At 40.6% G+C, this 20,720-nt stretch overlaps 4 protein-coding genes across 4 annotated transcripts in view; 2 read left to right on the top strand and 2 right to left on the bottom strand.

The window, feature by feature from the left end:
* Positions 1–6,406, bottom strand: part of aatka (apoptosis-associated tyrosine kinase a) — a 33,296-nt gene extending 26,890 nt beyond the window's left edge. The window contains exons 1-2 of the mRNA XM_069702891.1: positions 5,980–6,406; positions 5,697–5,811 (exon numbers count right to left, since the gene is read on the bottom strand). Of these exons, the coding sequence (XP_069558992.1) occupies positions 5,697–5,778 (82 nt within the window). The 5' untranslated portion in view covers positions 5,779–5,811; positions 5,980–6,406. The remainder of the gene's footprint in view (positions 1–5,696; positions 5,812–5,979) is intronic.
* A 1,514-nt stretch (positions 6,407–7,920) lies between these two features.
* On the top strand, positions 7,921–13,299 carry LOC138623392 (immunoglobulin lambda-1 light chain-like). Its single transcript, XM_069702890.1, has 6 exons — positions 7,921–8,007; positions 8,100–8,211; positions 9,669–9,766; positions 9,859–10,181; positions 11,933–11,966; positions 12,788–13,299. Exons 1-6 carry the CDS (start codon positions 7,968–7,970, stop codon positions 13,111–13,113), a joined length of 933 nt encoding a protein of 310 aa, XP_069558991.1. The 5' UTR covers positions 7,921–7,967; the 3' UTR covers positions 13,114–13,299.
* Positions 13,300–13,942: 643 nt separating this feature from the next.
* LOC138623284 (retinal cone rhodopsin-sensitive cGMP 3',5'-cyclic phosphodiesterase subunit gamma-like) lies at positions 13,943–16,204 on the top strand. Its single transcript, XM_069702716.1, has 4 exons — positions 13,943–13,982; positions 15,759–15,864; positions 15,976–16,040; positions 16,128–16,204. The coding sequence occupies exons 1-4, from the start codon at positions 13,943–13,945 to the stop codon at positions 16,202–16,204; spliced, it is 288 nt and encodes a 95-aa protein (XP_069558817.1).
* Positions 16,205–17,708: 1,504 nt separating this feature from the next.
* tspan10 (tetraspanin 10) lies at positions 17,709–18,922 on the bottom strand. Its single transcript, XM_069702715.1, has 3 exons — positions 18,842–18,922; positions 18,150–18,742; positions 17,709–18,036 (listed from the first exon to the last, which is right to left on the bottom strand). Exons 1-3 carry the CDS (start codon positions 18,920–18,922, stop codon positions 17,709–17,711), a joined length of 1,002 nt encoding a protein of 333 aa, XP_069558816.1.
* Positions 18,923–20,720: the final 1,798 nt, after the last annotated feature.

The raw sequence follows: 20,720 nt of genomic DNA, 5'->3' as shown, positions 1-20,720 counted from the left end.
ACAAGGAACATAAGGTTGTGATGACAGCGGGCTTAACATGGAGAGGCGCAGAGCAGAAAGCAGTCTGCAAACACACACACATGTGCACACAGATGTCAGGAAGGGTTGAGAGCGGAGGGAACAGCATGACATGATTAATGACAGGATATGGTATCCTCTACCAAGTTACATCCTCTCTGCCGTTCTGTGCTCTCTGTGAATGGCTGCAGATGGCAGAGGGATGCGCTGGCTTGCAGAGAGCCATGATAACTGTCATTAACTGGGAGTGAGAGCCCAGGAGGACCACCATGGATCAGCATTACAGCACTGTGATGTCCATCCCCTGACAGCGTGGGCAAGGGCACACAGCTGGAAAGAAAAGGTCTGAATATCAACTCTGCGATCTTCAGAGTTAATTGAACAGATCAACCAACTCAACCAGGGCTTTGACTGTAAAGGTGCTACCCGCAGCATTTAACATCAATAATTCATTTATTGGAGACATTTTTTATGATTAAAGCACAGCCCATTACAGAGGAGACTAGCAGCCTCTACTGGCCCTTCATTTTTGCATTTTGTAATGTGGCCTGCTGGGTCAGATTTTGAGGGAAATCTGCTGGATTTGGATGATTATTACACAGCACACAAAAAAGAAACCTAAGCTACTGTTTTGCACAAAAGGAACAAAAAGCTGTTCACAGTTTACCAAACGTGGCAGAAAGAGCTTAATGAATGAATGAATGGGATGAAAATATGTTTATCCTCTTGAGTCAAATAGGGGAAGAAAATTGACAGAGGATTCAAGGCTTCTTTTTGCCGCAGGAAGCATCACAGTTTATAGAAAATGTCAATTTTGACAAGTACCAGCTTCAACAATCCTGTGAGACGCATGTTACAAATCGTTTTGTGTTCAGCTGTTTACTGTGATGCATCAAACATCACGATTAATTTAACAACAACAGAGGAAGACTGTCACACCTTTAACTTAACAGATCAACCTCTTGAAGAATACATATACATTCAAATACTAGCAGAGGGTTCTTAGATAAAATGGACACTGTGAAAAATAAAACCCTTTGTACATAACTCACATGTCCATCCTTAGTCCAGTACAATTTAATGGCCTTTTCTCTGAATTTAAGACTAATTTTAAACCACAGACCCACATTTCTACGTATGTAACAGTGATAGGCAGCTCTTAAAAGAGGGCCAGAAGCATACAATAAATGAGTTGGAGAATTTCAATTGGAGAATTTCTTCACGATTCATTTACAAGAACTGATGATAAAAGATATTGAATTATTGCCCAGCCCAAATCTCATTTAAGCTTTAACAACGGTCTGAGCCGTGCTTAAAATTGCCAATTAATGTTATGATATTGGCTCAGCAGTAACAAATAAGTAGGTGTTATTATTTGGTGCCTTTTTGTTAATGATTTGAGTCTGCAAAGGAAAGGTATATGTAAATTTGTCGAATGCCTGTCGAAAACATTTAAATTCAGGTCACTATTGCTCTACTTAGAAAAGAAGATGGGTGACTAGCATGAGATAAATTTTGTATTCCACATGCAAAAATCATATCCCGAAATTAAAAGAAGCTACAAGAGGCACTATATCTCACTTTACAAAGCAGCGACACCATTCCAACTGCATTACTGCTGTATTGTAATAAAGAATACGAGGGAATTGTTTTTAAATTGACAGAACACTGTCTGAAAATGGCAGAACTATGTTCCTTTTTTTCTCTATATGACACTCAACTATATGATATCATCAACTATATGTTATCATCAATGACAAGAGAGTCTGCTCACTGACCTGGTAGGACAAAACTCCACACTCACATTCCAGGAGCCTCGTGTGTTCAGGCCTCTTGCTGATAAACCCAAATTAGATGCATGTGCAAGCCATATGCAGACATAGAAATGCGCACTTGAGATGACATTTCAGCCAGAGTCTCATGATGCAGACAAAGGCAGTGTGTGTGTGTGTGTGTGCATGTGTGGAGATGTGCGTGTGTGTGTGTGTGTGTGTGTGTGTGTCTCTGTAGAAAATACCAACATACCTGAGCAAAGCAAGTTAGTGCGAGTTATGCTGGCTCCCTTGCGCTTAGTATTGCTCTCGTATTTTTCAGTTTTTCTGTTGCTATTGTTAAGCACATACTCCCACTATGACACACATGCTGTAAAGTCACACGCATGTTCCACCCAAATGTCTTCTGCTTCTACAAGCTGCTGTCCTTTTGAGAACACTTGCAATTGTTTTCCTTCCTGTTGTGTTATTACAATCGTAAATTATCCCTAAAATCCATTCGCTGCACTTCAACTTTGCTTTCTCACGAGTAAACTTCTCCAGTTCCATCTACCAGCACCACGTGAGATGTCGCTAAATTGCTGTCCGGGCGATCTTGCATTTGCAGTTCGACAGGAAAAGGTACAGCGCTTGATAACAAATTAAATACCACATGTGTCCCACTCTAGAGGAAACAACCATGAGACTGCACACACACGACTGTGACTGCCACTTCCACCACATCATCGCATAGAGAGCACATAGAAGAGACATAGATGGTTCCCCTTCACTGCTTAAATCCACTTCATTCTTATTCTAGTTCCCCCAGAGGCAGACTTATGTAACTAAAGTGCTTGGTGTTACACATGGAGAGATGAATAATCAAATAGTCAGCGGTGGCTGGTTCGTACTGACCCAGTCAGTGGGAGGAGCTCTGAGAGCAAGTCAAGATGCCCATTTTCACATATTTTCTCTTCGGCATCACGACCACCTGCAGTACTGCGTCCATGTGCATGCGAGGACACGTGTAAGCTTTCCCGCATGTGGAATCTGCATGATGTTGTAGTGTGTGTGTGTGTGTGTGTGTGTGTGTGATAGAAAACGTGTGTGTATTTTTCTGTCAAGATACCATTTGAAACACACACACTAGATGCCACTGCCACCTCCAGGCACCAGGCTGAAAAACAGCCTCCCACAGTGCTGCATTGTCAGCTTGCTGGTGTATCATTGCTTCCTTCCAGGTCGGTCTGTCGTCTGTTTGCTGACGGCAAAGTCTCATTAATTCTGTGCATAAGATACAGCCATGTTTTTAAACTACTACCTTTCACACACGCTCACATCTGCTCGCGCTCCTGATGGGAGAGCTGTCCGTGGTGCTGAAGCAATAGTAAACCAGGTGCTAGCTGCAGTTGTCAGTGGTGCAGAATGCCACACATACTGGACTTCTCTCCCTCCTGACCGCACACAAGCCAAACCCCAGGCCGGTCATGTGGAGGCCGATGAAGTCAGGGAATGTGCAATGTTGCTACGCTGTGTCCGTCCCTGCTAGTGGCTTATATAATGCCGTGCAATGTCATGACTGACCTGGCCATAGTTGGTTTCCACTCTCTTGTGTGCATGTGTGACTGTGCAAACGTGCAGAGATAGAGCACACTATGTTCTTACATAGCCCGGGGGCGTGGGGAGGAAGTGCAGCTGTGGTGGTTGGCTTGAAGGGTTGCTGCAGTTCAAACGCAGTCTGAATTTGAGACTTTGATGCCAAATCAACCCAGTGCTTGTCGGAGTGTGTATGTGTGCGCAAAACACTCAACTGGAATCCACTGCTAAGATGGTCAAGCAGTTTGCTAAACCCAAAATGGTAGACTGTTGTTGCATCTGATGCGTTTATCATCACATCATTTCGCTTGCATTTTTCTCAACATGATTTCAGCAGGTCTTTCCAGGTCAGATTCATCAAGCTGGTGGTTAAGGTGAGCGTGTTGTATTAATCTACACGCAGCATATTCAGCATCTGAGGCTAATTGAATGACGTTCCTCCCTGAGTGGGTCCCTCCCCTTTAAGGGACTCCATCATTTCTCTGTCCTTAGCAATGGCCGTGAGAGTGATTGGCTCCCTCTCACACGCCCCCCTCCATCACCTAGGCAACACTGATTCTCAGTCCAATTACTAGGAGAGGAAGGGGATTGCTTGTGAGGTGCTGCTTTTATGAGAAATGTAGATCATTATGACAGGAGTGACAAACCGGACCACATCCTTTACTCCAGTGATATACAAAAGCCACCGTCTCCACCCACCACAAACCAATCCCGACACGTGCAGATTCACCCTGACCTGTCTGAGGCTATTTAATCTGGCACCATCATCTGAGGAAAGAAAATGTGTTTCATCGCATAGCCCTGATGGGAAACGTTCCAAACCCACGATCTCCTCCAGGAGGAAAATACCGAGGCAATTCAATTAAAGATGGCCCAGAGGAGCTGCAGTTTGCAGGCATTTTACCCATAATTCAGCTGGGAGCCGTTTAGCTTACTTGAAATTAAAAGAGTACACTCCCCTGGTAGGGTTGTATCATATTACACTCTGCAAAAGCAGTGATAACAACCTCAGCACCCACTACTTGTTTGCCAAGTGTCTAAACATTAAACTGATCTCTGCTTCTCTTTGCAGTAAGTCTTAAAGCAGAGCAGAACAGCAACACTCCAAGCACAATATATAAAAATGGCTTTCAGAACTGTCATGTCACGTTACTGAAATATATGTATAGTTGTCCTATATTACCAATGATATTACGAATTGGGCATTCATTTAAAATCGGGGTAAATTTTCACATTTAAAAATGGAAATGGAAAGTTCTCAATATGAAAATGCACTGTTACCACTCGACTTGTTATGGCATTATACAATAAGAAACTTGACATTTGCTGGGAGTCAAATTTGTTTTTCATTTCTTAATGCGATGGTGTACAATGTTGTTGCAATTGTAACCACACACACTTCCAAACTACACAAGAACAGCCTACCTCTGATTTTTTTTTTAATGAAAGCCCCTTTTCGTGTTGCATTCTGACTGAGGAACAACAGAGATACGCCGAGTGAGAAGTGGAGAGTGTCACAGGAAGGTAGGGGGGGGGGTAATTGGACAAAGAAGGATCAGAGATTACTGAGTGTGCATGGTTTTGGGGAGGACAGATAGAGCCTGAAACTTGAGAGCCACTGGGCTTACTGTCATTTGTATGCTCAGCACACGAGACCCAGTGCAGGCACTCTCTTAGTCCTGTTTACGTTCGTACACAGTTATTTATTCTGCTCTAATTCAAGCCTGTGTGAGGGCTGGACTTTCCACGCTCGGTGGTCCAGAAGCACTGCAGCAGCACCTGGACTTGTCTTCGCCAAAGGATCTCGTCACCCCGACACCCTGGGGATGATTAAATGCTGCGTCCAAAAGCAGCATCAATAGGAACCGCAGCCTCAAACAAGCAGAACCATGCACCTCTGTCATTTTTTTTGAGTCAGCGTGCACGCACACACCCTGATCATGACACACTCGTACCGTACACACATGCACACGCTCAGCTGCAGGGATGTGTGTGTAGGGCTATGCAGATTCAGTGCAGGTACAACTTTTAACCCTTTTGTCACCGAGCTATAAAAGGACTGACTGAAGGTAAAAAAAATAAATTAATTAATTAAAAAAATCCATACCTGATGTAATCTTTTGACTCACTGTATTGTTTCATGATGATGATGATATGGCAATGATCCTACTGCTGGTGGCTAAGGACATATGGTGTATCAAATTGCATCAAACATCAGATTCATATCACTAAGCCTGATCATGAAAAAAAAAAAAAAAAAAAAAAAAAAAATCCCAAGCAGCTCTGCAAGCAAGCAGAAGCATTCAAGTAACCCCTCAGTTTGACCCTTACCTGTATCAAAGTGAGAGCTGAAGGCAAAACTGGGATTGAAAAACGCCGAAGACATGACAATCACATGTAGAGCAAAGATCATCCTCCTCGTTGCGGTGCAGAAGACAGCAAAAGCCTAAACGACAAAAAAAAAAAAAAAACGTCAAGAATAAATTCCTGACTCAGGTACGGCTGTGATTGAAATAACCTGTGGTAGAAGCAGTAATACGCAGCATTTTATTCCATCACACCTCACAGACAAGCCCCCCCCCCCCCCCCCCCCCCCCCGAAAATCCTGCTTCACCTTCAGCTCGAACAGATTTGGAGGCAGGTGTTGACAGTCGTTTCCATTTTACCACATCTGCTGGTTTACTTGTTTGACAACAATATCCCGCCTCCTTCCTTTTGACCGCGATTCTGGCCGGATTCGGTGCACCTACCGGGTCACCCGGTGAAACGTCTCTCCGTTATTTACACCGATTTTTATACCCTGCAAAATCCCGACTGCTCCCAGCACTTGGTAATATCCCATTTGTGTTCCCTTTCAAAATAAACCTGTGTTTGCGCCTTGCACCGTAGCTACGACATGGAGCATGACGTTTGGGTTGGTTTTTTTTGGGTTTTTTTGGCAGAGCGGCTGGTTCGTTTTAAAAAGATGCGACGGTCAGCGATGCGCATTTGGGTTTCAGCTTCGGTACAGAGACGCTGAGCGACATCTTGCACCAGTGTCAAAGAACCTAGAGTATAAAAGTACTTCCGTTTCCAGAGATCAAAATGAAAACTTTGCACACCACACGACCGATATTTTCCTCTTATTTTGAAGACAGAGCTGACTTGATTTCCGCAGCGCTCCAGCTCGCTGTGGCACACTTTAACGCGGAGTCGTTTCTAAAGAATCCTGGTTGCCCCCCCCCCCCCCCCCCCTCCCCCCCGTGCGTCCGCGCGTGAGTCTGTGGCCTTAGGTCGTTTTTGAAACCGAAATAGCCTCAGTTATAACTTCAGTTTGAAGGCGCAAGCATCACCTTACCGCCCACCGCGTCTGTCCGGGAGGACGCACAGGACCATCAGTCCATCAGTCGTGTGGAAAAAGTAAGTATGTAAATTGTATGTAAACATATGTTGACAAGCCAAGACTGGATCATCTTTGAAAAAAAAAATGTGCCTTCTCAAATATCACAAAATTAACGTTTTACAGTCATTTTCGCAATTGAAACAAATGAAAAACAGATCAGTCCCATGGGAAAAGCAGGTGCACATAATTTAGCACACCTTCAATTCCACCAGATTAAAATCGGGCGCTCCAGAAATAGGTGCAGATGATTAGAGCCTCCTTAGAAAGTGCCTGGTGGAACCAGTCTTATTTAAAACATAACCCAATCTGAACATCGGGGGTCTGCTGTTCTCCCTTATAGAAGTGTGAAGTGTCATTGTGTCAAAATCCAAAGAGCTATCCAAAATCAATTGTGCATGCCTGAGGCTGGAAAATAATTAAAAATGTCTACAAATTAAAAGGACTCCAAAATGTCATTTTGTCAAGATCTGCAGGTAACTCTTGCATCTACTGTAAACATTTATTATGACATTGTGCTATTGTCATATTGCATTGTTTTTTGGTTGTTGTTTTTTTGACAGTCTGATATCAATAAATAAGGCAAAATATACTCGATATGGTGCTGTTATTCCTTTGACGGTACACTAGAGAGCAGCACTGGATAAGTATTAGAAATGCACTGAGGGCAATTGTACTGATTAGAAAAAGAACATGCATGTGTACACACACACACACACACACACACACACACACACACACACACACACACACACACACACACACACATTAGTAGTTACCATAGGTTACCAGATTTCAACTCCTCTCTGATCTGCAGGATGCACCTGCAGGGCTCTTGTCTTTATTTAACATCATGTAAATTAAGTGCTTAAGCTCTCTGTAAAGTTTTCTTTGACTGGGAATACGCTGTTTACATTATTATCATCAGAATAATATACACCGTTAACATGTAAGAGATAAGTCCTTGGCAAACTGCTGTAAGTCTCTGACATTGTAACATTTGGGGACATGTGGAAATCACTGAATATGGTGATGAAAACCAAGACACGTGTCACTGACCATGCAGATTTAACCAAAGCTCCTCCTGCCAGTCACGCTCAGTTTCAGTGTTGTATTAAAAGGCTGCTCCAGCACCTCCTCTCCTTATCTTCCAAACCCTCGTATCTGTCAGCAGTAAGGTGACTTTCCAAGTTACAAGGTCATTCTCAGCACACACTGACGACATGCTGGGGACACTCTGCGCTCTCATCACTGCTTTAACATGTAAGAAGGCTGACCTACTGCAGGTTTGACCTCATGTTGGATTCATCAGACTGTATGTTTCTCTTGACTCCATGTCATCTTGTTGTTTCCAGGTGTGAGTGGTGTGACGGTGGTGACACAGCCTCCTGTTGTGGATGTGATGAAAGGACAGACCGCCACCTTAAACTGTAACCTGGGGACTGTTACTGACAGTTCTGCTCGCTGGTATAAACAGAATCCAGGAGGAGTACCGCAGTTTATGCTGAAGCTTTACCATTCTCATAGCTCTCCAACCTATGGCTCTGGTTTCTCCTCTCCCAAATTTACATCTAATCATCAGTCAACATCAGATTATCGTTTGATCATTAGCAACGTGGAGGAGGGAGACTCTGCAGTTTATTACTGTCAAACATGGGACAGCTCTGTTAAAGAGTACGTATCACAGTGATTTACACCATGACAAAAACCTCCTCACTGATACTTCTGCTTTTGAATCACTGACATGTTTTTGACTTGTAGTGAAACTACTATAATAACTCACACTCCCTCTGCAATCTTTCTCCACAGGGACTCTGTGCCTGTGATGGTGCTGACAGATGTTGATGCAGTAACATTATTGACCCAGAAGACTGCTGTCCAAACAGTCATTTTATGACAAGAGGTTGTTCTCGACTGAAAGATTGAGTCTTTCTGTTGGTTCATATAAGCAGGTTCCTGGTGGAGCTTCTCAGTATGATCAGAGTCTGTACCAGAAACACAGCTCACTCCACTTCAGAGCTGGATTCTCCTCAGACTGATTCAACTTGAAGTCCTTATCGAACATAGATTATTACTCTGCTGAGAACGTATTACAGTAAATCACACCGTGACAAAAACCTCAACATGACACTCACTGACAACTTTAATGTTAAGTTATTTTTTTGAGTAATTCTCAGTTCAGTCCTGATATTTGTTTTTTTAACAATGCCATGACCATGTTGGAATATAAACAGACTGATGAAGGGAATACGTAAGAAAAGGACATCAGTCAGGGGCAGGATTCCTACGACAACATCATAACTATGAATTTTACAAAAAACAAAACACTGAAGCACACAGAATAAATTCCTTTAAATTTATCAGCGTAAATCATGCTTGAAGTAAATGAACTGCATGTATACAGTACTTTTCTACCTTAAAGGAAAAAGCACTTTACAATTCTTACCTCAATAAGAGGCAAGATGCTCCTGATAGAGGCCAGTGTCTGAACCACAGCCCTCCAAAACAACTCTGACTTTTCCACATCCTTCTCTGCAAATTGAAAAAATGAGTTTGTAATGAGGTTGCCGGTTCTGTTTTCTTTTGATGGTTAGGAAGATCATTTAATAAACAAACAAAAATAACCAAACTCAAATTAAAGCAACAAATATAATGAATTAATATTCAAAATTATATTTGTGAATAAAATGTCAATATAACATTTCTTCTATAACAATCTTCTTCCGTCTATAATGTAATATTTGGGGGCAAGGCGGAGACATCACCTACGCACCAATAAGTCTAAGACATTTCTGCCCAAAGAACAAAAACAAAAAAAAACTCCCCATGCAGATTTAACCAAAGCTCCTCTTCCTGTCAGTCATTCTTAGTTTCAGTGTTGTATAAAACGGCTCCTCTGACACCTCCTCTCCTCATCCTTCAAGCAGCAGCAGTAAGAAGACTTTCCAAGTTACAGGGTCATTCTCAGCACACACTGACGACATGCTGGGGACACTCTGCGCTCTCATCACTGCTTTAACATGTAAGAAGGCTGACCTACTGCAGGTTTGACCTCATGTTGGATTCATCAGACTGTATGTTTCTCTTGACTCCATGTCATCTTGTTGTTTCCAGGTGTGAGTGGTGTGACGGTGGTGACACAGCCTCCTGTTGTGGATGTGATGAAAGGACAGACCGCCACCTTAAACTGTAACCTGGGGACTGTTACTAACAGTGATGCTCGCTGGTATAAACAGAATCCAGGAGGAGTACCACAGTTTGTGCTGTATTTTTACCATTCTAATAGCTCTCCAACCTATGGCTCTGGTTTCTCCTCTCCCAAATTTACGTCTAATCATCAGTCAACATCAGATTATCGTTTGATCATTAGCAACGTGGAGGAGGGAGACTCTGCAGTTTATTACTGTCAAACATGGGACAGCTCTGTTAAAGAGAACGTATCACAGTGATTTACACCATGACAAAAACCTCCTCACTGATACTTCTGCTTTTTGAAACTGAAACATACTGACAATAAAGCTACCAAACAAAGTCAGTGTAACATCCAACCATACACAGAATATGTTTTCGAAGCACTTACTTGCTCTTTTTGGATTAATTTCAGTGTCCATCATTGTAACTATCGATAAGCAAGCAAAGCACCAGAACATTCACACCTCCTTCAGTCATTACACATCATATTATCATGTGAACCACGATTTAATTGATATATTATGCTGCTACATATTATTTTGAGTAATGCAACTTTGATAAGCTCTGGTTTCAATGGCTAATAATGATAATTCTTATATTTGCAGCTGCAGTAAATGTTTCAATAATCGGACTACGCAAATAATTTTTTCCAGTTTCACCTTATGTTTGAATTTGAGTGTATATAATTAAAAAGAAATATTCAAATGCTGCTAAAACACAGCCAAATTTAAATTGAGGTTAGATCAGGTCATCTAGTGAGAACCTTTGTTTGTAATCAGTTTGGATTAATCAGGAAGGTGTCCATTTGGTGGAAAGAAAATGCAGATGTGTGATGATAAGGACATCAGAGGTAAAGATTTACTTTACTCTTTTTGCCCTCGAATATTGTTTACTTCACATACAATGATCAACATGAAACAGATAAACTGATCATGTGATTTATTGTCATTTGAAAATTAATAACAATAAATCAGTCTGACTAGTTTTAATAGTACTCACAAAAAATACACCATCAGACTTTGAAATACAATTTGCTCATAAAAATGTATATTTTGAAAAAGAAGATTGTTTGAAAAAAGTTCCAATGGCACAACATGAAACCACATACACATTTAATTGATCGATGACTGAATCAATGAAAGCTTGTTTTGTTGAAACTCCTCCTCCTCCCTTTTTCCTCTCCTCAGTGTCTTTATAAGCTTCAGCCTCTCTTCTCCTCTCACTCCAACCCTGCTCACCTCTCAGCTGGACGTTCACACCACACACTGACAACATGCTGGGGACTCTCTGTGCTCTCATCACTGCTCTAACATGTAAGAAGTTCTTCTGATTCCTATTTATAATTCATATTTTCCGACAACTTCCACTCATGTATTTTTGTTTCTTTGTTGACAGATGTTGATGCAGTGATAGTGTTGACCCAGACACCTGCTGTCCTCACAGTTTCTCCAGGAGAAGAGGCTGTTCTCCACTGCAACATTCAGAGATATGAAGGACATTATGTTAGCTGGTATAAACAAGTTCCTGGTGGGGCTCCTCAGTTCGTTCTACGTTTTGTTCCTGACTCATCGGACTTTGGAACAGGATTCTCCTCAGACCGATTCAACTCAAAATCTTCAGACATATATTACCAATTCATTATTAAGCAGGCAGAGGCAGGAGATTCTGGTCATTATTTCTGTCAGACATGGGATGGCTCTGCTAGTGAAGCTGTACCACAGTGATTCACACTGTGACAAAAACCCCAAATGAGAGACACTGCAGCTTTGATGATGTCATTAAACAGTTCAAATCACTAAATCTGGGATGAAATAAGGAATGACACCAACTACATTTTTCTACGGAAACGAGGATCCGGCACTGTTTTGGAATATTTACGGAAACAGATGAGATGTCGACAGTGAAAGTTGGTCTCAGGACGTTTCAGTTGCGCTCCCCTCATTAGTGAGAGTTGGGAGGTTTTTGTACAGCCATGTGTACAAACTGAATCACTGTGGTATTCGGACAAGGCACCAAGCTCATCGTGACAGGTAAGTACTTTTTAACTGATCTTGAAATGAGACAGGATTTTTGTTTTTGTTTTTGTCCTTGTTTTCACAAGATTACAACATTTCATAAATTTTTATTTCAGATTAATTGTTTTTAGTTTTTATCAACTTTGATGCAGAACCAAACTGTTCTTTAAACAATGGAGAGGACTTACAATTGGTTAAAAACACATTATTTTTATTGTCCTGACATTGAAAACAACGTTGTACAATATTTTTCTTAATATTCATGGGAATATTTTTTTTTAAATCTTCTTTTATTTTTAGAAAAATTTGAAAATTATGCATTATAGCCTATTCAATCTTTGTTTTGTTCAACATTAAGTCAAATATATTACATTTTAGTGGCATATATCATTGAGTAATATGGCAGAATAATCACTGCATTTTCCTGGTTTTAAAGTACATATTGTCAAGCCTGACAGTCATCTTTGAAACTGAAGTGATATCCGCTGTAATTTAACACAATGACTGACATTATATAACATGTAGGCCTAATACATATAATAATTTCTATGTCTAAATCATAAATGTACGGAAGTAAGCCTCGTGTTTGAAGTTACCAGTAGAGTGGTAATGTAATTCATTTTGGAGGATTTGAAAATTATCATGACTGATGTTGGAGACAAGGATTATGTATTTTGTCTTAATTTTTGTAGGTTTTGTATTCATACTACGTCGTTAACAGCACAGACATGGTCTTCATACAGTATCATCTCTTGCTGTTTGTCTGACTTTTTTAATTCTGATTTCCTGTCGTTTCATTTGTAGATATTTTCTTAATGTCCTCCATGTACTTTCAGGTTCCAGCCTCGCTCCTCCTGTCCTGACAGTCCTACCTCCATCCACTGATCAGCTCCAGACCAACAAAGCCACTCTGGTCTGCCTGTCCAGTCAGTCTATACCTTTTGCAGATGTGACCTGGTTGGCTAGCGAGAATCCAGTGAGCAGTGGGATCTCGACCAGCACTGCTGTTCAGAGACCTGACCAGTCGTACCTAATCAGCAGCTATCTGCCCATCCAGACGTCAGACTGGAACATGGATACGGTTTACACATGTAAAGTGTCTCTGGGCCAACAGACTTCAAAGAAAACCATCAATAAGTCCAAATGTTCCTCTAACATTTAACATCTAATAGAGGCATGACCCTCAAAATATCTGCTTTTGTGCTGTTTGCGCAACACAGTTTACGTGTTAGAAAATGCTTGTAATCAACTTTGACAGTTCGGTGGAGGTGTTGTATCAGCTTTGCATTTGCTTCATTTATATTTGACAAAATAATAAAAAATATTGAAATTAAACCTTGGTTGTTGTTGTTGTGCTCTGTTAAATACAGTTTTAAATCATGATAGGCTATACGATGATATGTAACTGTAACCGGGTGGTAAAATCCAAAGTTTAAACATATTGTATGTGCAGGAAACAAACCCCAGTAAATGAAATTTTCCGCTGCAGCAGTGCTGATGTAGATTAACTTTGGACAGCAGAAGATGTAGTTTTACTGCTTCTCAGAGCAATGTGCGCACTGAGATGGCATCGGACGCTGTGAAAATACAGGATGTACAACCTAACACACTCTTTGGCTAGTAGTGGCTGTTCTTGTCCACGGTGAGGGAATTTATGAATATTAATGAGTGATTAATTAGAGAAATACAGCAATATGTTGCTTCATATGTGTATAATGTCCTTATCCAAAGTGACATTTAGTGCAATTGTTGGTTTAGGACTGTAGATGCTAGTGGAATGTGAATGTAGCATGTGTGCTGCCAGAGCTGGGGGCCGGTCAATTAGGTAGGAAACTTTTTAATGAGTTATTCTCATCTAATGTTATGTATTCAACTTGGGTAATGTTTTTTGTGTTGTGGACACATTTTGCTTCGTATTTTAGATGCAATGGCCCCTGAGTTTAATACTTAGCACAAGTATTGTATAGCAGTTTTGCAGGGCAGTGTTGCATATGTGTCATCTCCTGTCAGAGGCGCCGCTGCAGGTGTGCCGTATGTTTGTGTGGTATATTTGTGTATTATTTTTTCAATATTTTTCTGTAACTTTTTGTTCAGAAATAAAAGATTAAAAAAATACCCACAAAATTAGCATATGAGGTTGTGCGTACAACTTCATAACCTTCATTATTTTAAAGTCCTGTGTTTAAAAGTATGAAGTAAAAGTCCAGATAGTTTAGCAGCAATATTCCATTTTGAATTGACCTTAAAATTCTTCGCTTAATAAACTTCTGGTTAATATTTTTAACTGACACAAATGAGACCATCTCAAGCGCTTAATAAGCCTATTTATGATTCTGGTCTTCGTTTGTCTCCTTCTCATGTAACGCTATAGTCTGACAAACCTTTTCTTTTGTTCAACCATAAAAACATTATGAGTACAAACTATAGTACTGTTTTAGCACTGGAAATAATAAGAGAGCTTGGTTTTTACAAATGTGTAAAAACACAGTATCATGTCTTTGTTGAATTCCAGCTCTCATTCAGAAAGATTAGGTTTATTAACATGTTAGAGCTCATACTCAATAGTTGTGATTGCAAATGAGCACATATTTAAACTTAGGATATCTCTTTAGGTTAAATAAGCAATCTGAAACTAAATTAGTCTAGTAGTGACAGAAAAGAGACATCAAGTGCTGATCTTGAGGTTTATGGTTTCGTGTGTAATTGCTGAATCATTATTTTTATTGCAGAATGTAAGATGTGGCACATTATATCATTCACACGCAGGAAAAAATGATTGACTAAATGCTAACAAAAATTTGAATGTGTTTCCAGTTGGGGACAGTTCCCGCTTATTCTTCAGAGAGTTGAAACTCCACCACTTCATTTACATGACGCTATAAATATGACGAGGAGGCCTACAGGTGCATCCTGCAGACAGAGAGGGAGATGAAGATAGGTGATGCTTGACTGGCAGAGGATGAAAATTCAGTTTCATCCATTTGATCTGTTTTGTTTTTTTTAAACATCTGCACTATTGCAATAATTAAGGTGTTGACTACCGAATGTTAGCTGCCTGAACTTGAATCTGAACCCAGTGGAGACATAAAAGATCCATGTGTGACATGAGAATTTGCTCAGTTAAAAAAAAAAAAAAAAAAAAAAAAAAAATCAGAATCAGATTTTTTTCGCACCTCTTTGCTGTGACTTGACCATCACTGAAATCTTTTCTTTTCGGATTGTTGTTTTATATCAATTTTATACCTGTTTGTATCAGAGAGCTAGTCAGCTAACTGCTAACATACTAATATTGACCAATAAAAAAAAATCTCAATCTGGCTGACTGCGAGCCATCTCCTCCTCACACTTGTACTTGCATGCTGTCCGCTGTCTCTGAAAGCTGTTGGTGTTATTTTTATTTATTTATTTATTTATTTTTAACTACTTTTTAAGTTTAGGGGTTTTTTTTGCTATTTTTTTTTTAATTGTGTTTATTTATTTTTGTTATTATGTTTTTGTTTTTTATGTTTGTTAAGGTTTAAATCTTTCTTAAATTTCTTTTTTCTTGTTTTATATGAAAATTTCACAAGTTCTTTTCATCAAATCATGATCCAAAATATTTGAATTCTGAAACTCTCTGGAGAGAAAAGACACAATCTGACAATTTAATGTCTTTGATCCATTAAATGGCAGTTGATCTTTGCTGTAAAGGACATCCTGATTGGATGTAACTGTTTGCCCTACCTACCTCTGCTAGAGGGCGCTGACACATCAGTTTTGGGTCGGATGTTTCTTTTCAGTGAAAAGAGCCCCGGCTCTCCACGCAAGGGACCCCCCCACCCCCCACACCCCCACCCCTCCAACAACAAAAAAAGTTCAAACGGAGAAACAGCCGGCAGTTCAAGAGCAAACCTCCCAAACGGGGAGTCATTGGGTATTCCTCTTTTAAATATATTTTCCTTAATGTGCTCTACATGTAAAATGTATGTCTGAATTTTTTTTTTTTTTTTTTTTTTAAACAAACTACTGTTTTCCTTCAATAAAGCTTGTCATTTTCTTTCTTCTCCATCTTCGGAGAGGAGATCCCTGGAATGGAAGGACTCGGCACTGGTAAGCAGAATTAAAAGAGTGAGGCCATCACGTCGCTAAATCTTATGGACATATCACACAACTTTTCCTAACTATTTCTTCTTTCAGACATTACTGTGATCTGCCCGTGGGAAGCACACAGCCACCTTGAGCTACATGAACTCGTTCAGTATGACATCATCTGATTCTCCTCCGTGAAATTATTTTTGTTTACCAAAGAGAATTAATTTGGCAAGTTCAGCAACAGAAATTTCAGTAATCAACTACACCAGTCTGGATCAACAATAATAGCTTCTTTTTTTTAATGGTAAAACCTCATGCTGAAATGTTATGTGTCATATGTCTGCTTATTGTGAATGCTGGTCTTTGCCTGAGATAATTTATACAGTAAATCTATTTTCACAAGAGTCTCAAGCTGCCATTTTATGAACCACTGATTCTGAGTTCCTGTGCCATTGTCTGAGGCTGCAGTGGCAGCTGGAACTGAATTCTTGGTTGTTGACCAGCAGGAATTTCTGCACAGTTGTCACTGACTGTTTTTATTGTAAACACTCAGTTATAATAAACCCATTATGATTCTTTATTTATCCTTTTGAAAAAGAACAAATCAGCATATGTGAACAGCAGAATAGTCTCAACAGTATTTAAGGGTCAAGTATTGATCAATCCTTTTAAGGAATGTTTTGACGTTTTGGGAAATAATCTGCTTTCTTGAAGAGAGTTAGATGAGGAAAATGATACAATGTGTGTGTGTGTGTGTGTGTGTGTGTGTGTGTGTGTGTGTGTGTGTGTGTGTGTGTGTGTGTGTGTGTGTGTGTGTGTGTGTGTGTGTGTGTGTGTGTGTGTGTGTGTGTGTGTGTGTGTGTGTGTGTGTGTGTGTGTGTGTGTGTGTGTGTTGAATATGATGCTTTAGACAGCAGCTTTATCTTACCACGACAGCGGGAAACTGACTGTCCGAGGACAAAATCTGCCTCTCAAACCAACCAACTGATGTTATCTGTTATATCTTATCTAATAGTTTGTAGTCTAACAGGGGTTATACTGCTTGCTCTTTTGCTGGTCAGTCTGTCCTGGTTGCTCCTTTTTTTTTTTTTATTTAAACATTTTGTTGGAATTTGCTTCCTTTCTTTTAACATATTTAATAGATTTCTCATTGCTATTAGCAAAACAGGTGCAAACATCTGATTCTTTACAGTCAAACTGAAAAAAAAAATGGCAGACAAAGGCACAATTCAAAACAAGACAGAGGGCTGGTTTTTTTTTTAATAACATTAATAAGGGTATTTTGGTGTGTGCATGTGATGCGTTTAGGCATGTGCACATGATGTGTTGATATGTGTGCATGTGACTGGCATTAATATTTAGTGCATATTTAGGCGTGTGCAGGTGACGTGTGCAAGCAGCGCATATCGCTGCTTTCCTGTCAGTTTGAATTAATCGTGTAAAAGTGTTGCGTGCACACACCTACATGCGTCACATGCACACGTGTCAACACATCTCCTGCACACCGGGGCCTCACCATCTTTTTAAGACAATGTGCAAATATCTGGATTAATTACACCTGGCTTGTCCTAGCCGCACTTGGCAATTGTGAAACCGACTACACTGACTAAACTAGATCAAGCCTGGCTTTACTCTGTTATCCTGGATTTCTTCATTCTTCTTTTGTGAAACAGCCACCAGGACTCATTAAATATCATACAGCTGTAGCCTAATTTTAACCCTATGCCACTGGATGCTTTCTAGCAGTCGTGTAGTGATAAACAGGGCCAGAATCTGGACCGCAAGTACGACAAATCCAACTGTCCCTATCAGGCCCTTGTGCTGCTCAATCAGGCGAGAGATCCCCCCAAGACAACCGCCCAGGAAGACCACACTCTGAGCAGTAAACTCATCTAGTAACCGGGCTCCTACACCACACTGAGAGTTCCACACTGTGCCGTTCTCCAAAGGGTTCACACAGCATGTTGCAGGGACACCACAGGCCAGCACTCCTGGAGCTGAGCAGTTGTAATATCTGAGGAAAGGAAAAAAATAGCTAATAACTTACTTAGCAGCACATTTACTTTGTTGCAGACATTCCAACAACGTGACCAATAAGCTGGAGTACTTAAAAGTTCATCCACTCACATGTTATTTTCCCAGTCACGGTAGTCATCTGCCCCACAGCACTGCAGGTTTGACTGAATCTCATCTGTGATGAACCTCAGATCCAGATCATCTTGGTAGCGTGCCATAGCAGTTAACATTCCTGTCCGAAGGTAGCCCCCAATCTGATCTTGCATACTGTAGGCAATAATGGCAACCAGGACTTGAGTTGAAATGAGCACCAGCACTGCGGCTGAGAACAGCTGCAGTAAGCAGCAGTTCTCCCTTAAGGCACCAACACAGCCCAATATGCAGAGAATAGCGAGCAGAAAGCCCAGAGTCACAAATAACACCATCGGATCAGTGCCGATACTGCCGATCTTCTCCTGGGCAAATGATTCTTTGCTAATGAGGCCCCACGTCCCCAAACCAAGGATCACCAGGCCCAGAACTGTAAACACCAGATTGGATAGGAACAGGAAGTATTTAAGGAAATAGTCCATCAAAGAATAACTGGAGATGGGTCGTATCCTTGGAAATGGAGAGATCTTGTGGCCCTGTCCACTGTTTCTCCCTGCTTGTAATTCAGCAGTGACATGGCCAAGTTCCACGGAATCTTCTTTTGAAGAGCCAGCCTTTAGACACACAGAAATGAAACAAAATGCAGGCATTTTTGAGAAATAATGGTACTTAAAAACTGCAAATGCAAAACTGCAACTCCCAAAAAAACTTACTTTTGGTATGAGTGGACTGGACTCATTCTGTACAGAGTCTCTTTTCGTCCATGGTCTTTTTATTTCCCAAAATTTCCTCATATTGTCCTTCAGCAGGATAAAATCCTCCCTGTGCTTTTAGCTTGTTAGAATTACACGAGCTAAAATGAAACATAGGGGGAGCATTCGCTTCAGTAGAGGAGCATGTGAGCTGAGGTGGAGTAACCATGCTGTGTTTATCCTCAGGCTGCTCTGAAATGTGGGATTTTTTCATCATGTGAGAGTCACGGTGAGGGGATTAGATGGCTATCAGAGCATATATGAGAGATGCAAACACAAGGTTGGGACTCAGACTAGAACAATAGCCTTTAGATGTGATTTTACTCATAAAAAACAGGACTTGTAAAGAAAAACGGAATTTCTAAAAATACTTTTCCCGAAATCGGACCCTGTAATTGAATCTAATTCTGTGGAACAAAATCATTTCATTGAACAGTTTAATGTACAGAGGGCGTTTAGTAAGTGATCAGTCTTATGTGTTTGGATCTTTGCTTTGAGATTTTTAATTGTAGCGGTTTCCAAACTAGGAGTCGAAGCTCTTGTCTGTGATCTCAAGATAAACCTCTGGTGATGCAATAGGGAAAGAGAGCCAAAAACTTTCATTTCTGTCACTGGACAGATGTGCGATCACATTGCCCTTGACCTTTGAGCACCAAAATCTAATCAGATGATCTTTGAGTCCAAGAACATTTGAGCCAAATTTGAAGAAATGACTTCGAGGTGTTCTTGAGATGTCACGTTCGCAAGCCTGTGCCAGACATATGGATGGAAAACCTGAAAACATTACGTGTCTGGCCCTTGTTGTTGAGAGGAAAAATATGGACCATATGTACGTGGGTGTTGAATTTTGTTCCATACATTCAAGATTCACCTGAGGTTTGTTCAGACTACCTTCATTATGAGTGCAGGACTTCTGCAATGTAAACATGTAATGCCTCAACAAATGATGCATCTACCTTCCCTTGTCCAGGCATTGAGAATATGCATCTGTCATTAAACTCAGATTTGTGTTGTATGAAATGCAGTCTTTAAAATTCTAGAAAGTCAAATGAGATAAAACAACAATTGCTGCATACTCTTCCTCATCTGTATCCTTCTATCAAACGTTTGCAGGAAACATGGGAGTCCATGTGCATTTTCAGTTTGGCTACAATTTTTGAATATAAGAGCTGATATAATTCAGTTTGAACATCTTAATATTGCTCTGATAAAGTTATTGTGAAGTGATGTGCTTCTGTGAGTGAATAACCAGCAGCCTGTGAGAATGCAGATGTGACACTGAGTCAAAAAACAGAAAGAGGGAGGCCTGGTTTTCTCACTCTCTGGCTCTGCAGGTCTACTGCTGTCATTCTTTCCTCTGGATGTGCTGGACTTAACTGCAGGGGCCTGGAAGGAAGTCAGTCCACTGCTGCACACAGAGCGACTGGTGGTCAAACATGTATTTTCATTTAACATTAATAGTAAAAAAATTTTTAAAAAAAGGCTACAGCAGATTTACTGTGACGAGTTGCGGACAGAATGAGAAGTTGGATCGTTTTTGTTTAACATATAAATATGATGTGTAAATGTTTTAGGGAGGATGGTATATCAAATGTATTTAGTTCCTACTCTTTGAACAGCACAGTTGTCAGCACAGATGGTATGATGTTCACCCTACTGACAGCATGCCATACAATATGTTGCCTCCAGGGGTTTGAAGGCGGTGTGGATGGCAGTGACTGTTGCCCAGTTAGATTCCTTTTCAGCATCTCATACATCACTTATAACCATCTGCAGACATCAGTACAAGCAGCAGCAACGTCTTTCAAATATAAGAAACTCCGATTTTGAAGGAAATCAG

The sequence above is a fragment of the Brachyistius frenatus genome, unplaced genomic scaffold, assembly GCF_029030835.1.
Source record: "Brachyistius frenatus isolate BFR_SWC_R1_liver_20210118 unplaced genomic scaffold, ASM2903083v1 Contig_43, whole genome shotgun sequence".
Lineage (NCBI taxonomy): Eukaryota > Metazoa > Chordata > Actinopteri > Embiotocidae > Brachyistius > Brachyistius frenatus.
This window is presented reverse-complemented; position numbering and strand designations above follow the sequence as displayed.

Excerpts from the sequence above, each read along its gene's own strand:
- tspan10 (XM_069702715.1), bottom strand. The coding sequence starts at position 18,922 with ATGAGGAAATTTTGGGAAATAAAAAGACCATGGACGAAAAGAGACTCT. Across the intron at positions 18,743-18,841 it reads CCAGTCCACTCATACCAAAA|GCTGGCTCTTCAAAAGAAGA; the intron begins GTAAGTTTTTTT and ends GTGTGTCTAAAG. Across the intron at positions 18,037-18,149 it reads CGTGACTGGGAAAATAACAT|ATATTACAACTGCTCAGCTC; the intron begins GTGAGTGGATGA and ends TCCTTTCCTCAG.
- LOC138623284 (XM_069702716.1), top strand. The coding sequence starts at position 13,943 with ATGTGTCATCTCCTGTCAGAGGCGCCGCTGCAGGTGTGCC. Across the intron at positions 13,983-15,758 it reads GGCGCCGCTGCAGGTGTGCC|GGACCCCCCCACCCCCCACA; the intron begins GTATGTTTGTGT and ends TCTCCACGCAAG. Across the intron at positions 15,865-15,975 it reads CCCAAACGGGGAGTCATTGG|CTTGTCATTTTCTTTCTTCT; the intron begins GTATTCCTCTTT and ends CCTTCAATAAAG.
- LOC138623392 (XM_069702890.1), top strand. The coding sequence starts at position 7,968 with ATGCTGGGGACACTCTGCGCTCTCATCACTGCTTTAACAT. Across the intron at positions 10,182-11,932 it reads ACAGCTCTGTTAAAGAGAAC|GTATTCGGACAAGGCACCAA; the intron begins GTATCACAGTGA and ends TGAATCACTGTG. Across the intron at positions 11,967-12,787 it reads CACCAAGCTCATCGTGACAG|GTTCCAGCCTCGCTCCTCCT; the intron begins GTAAGTACTTTT and ends ATGTACTTTCAG.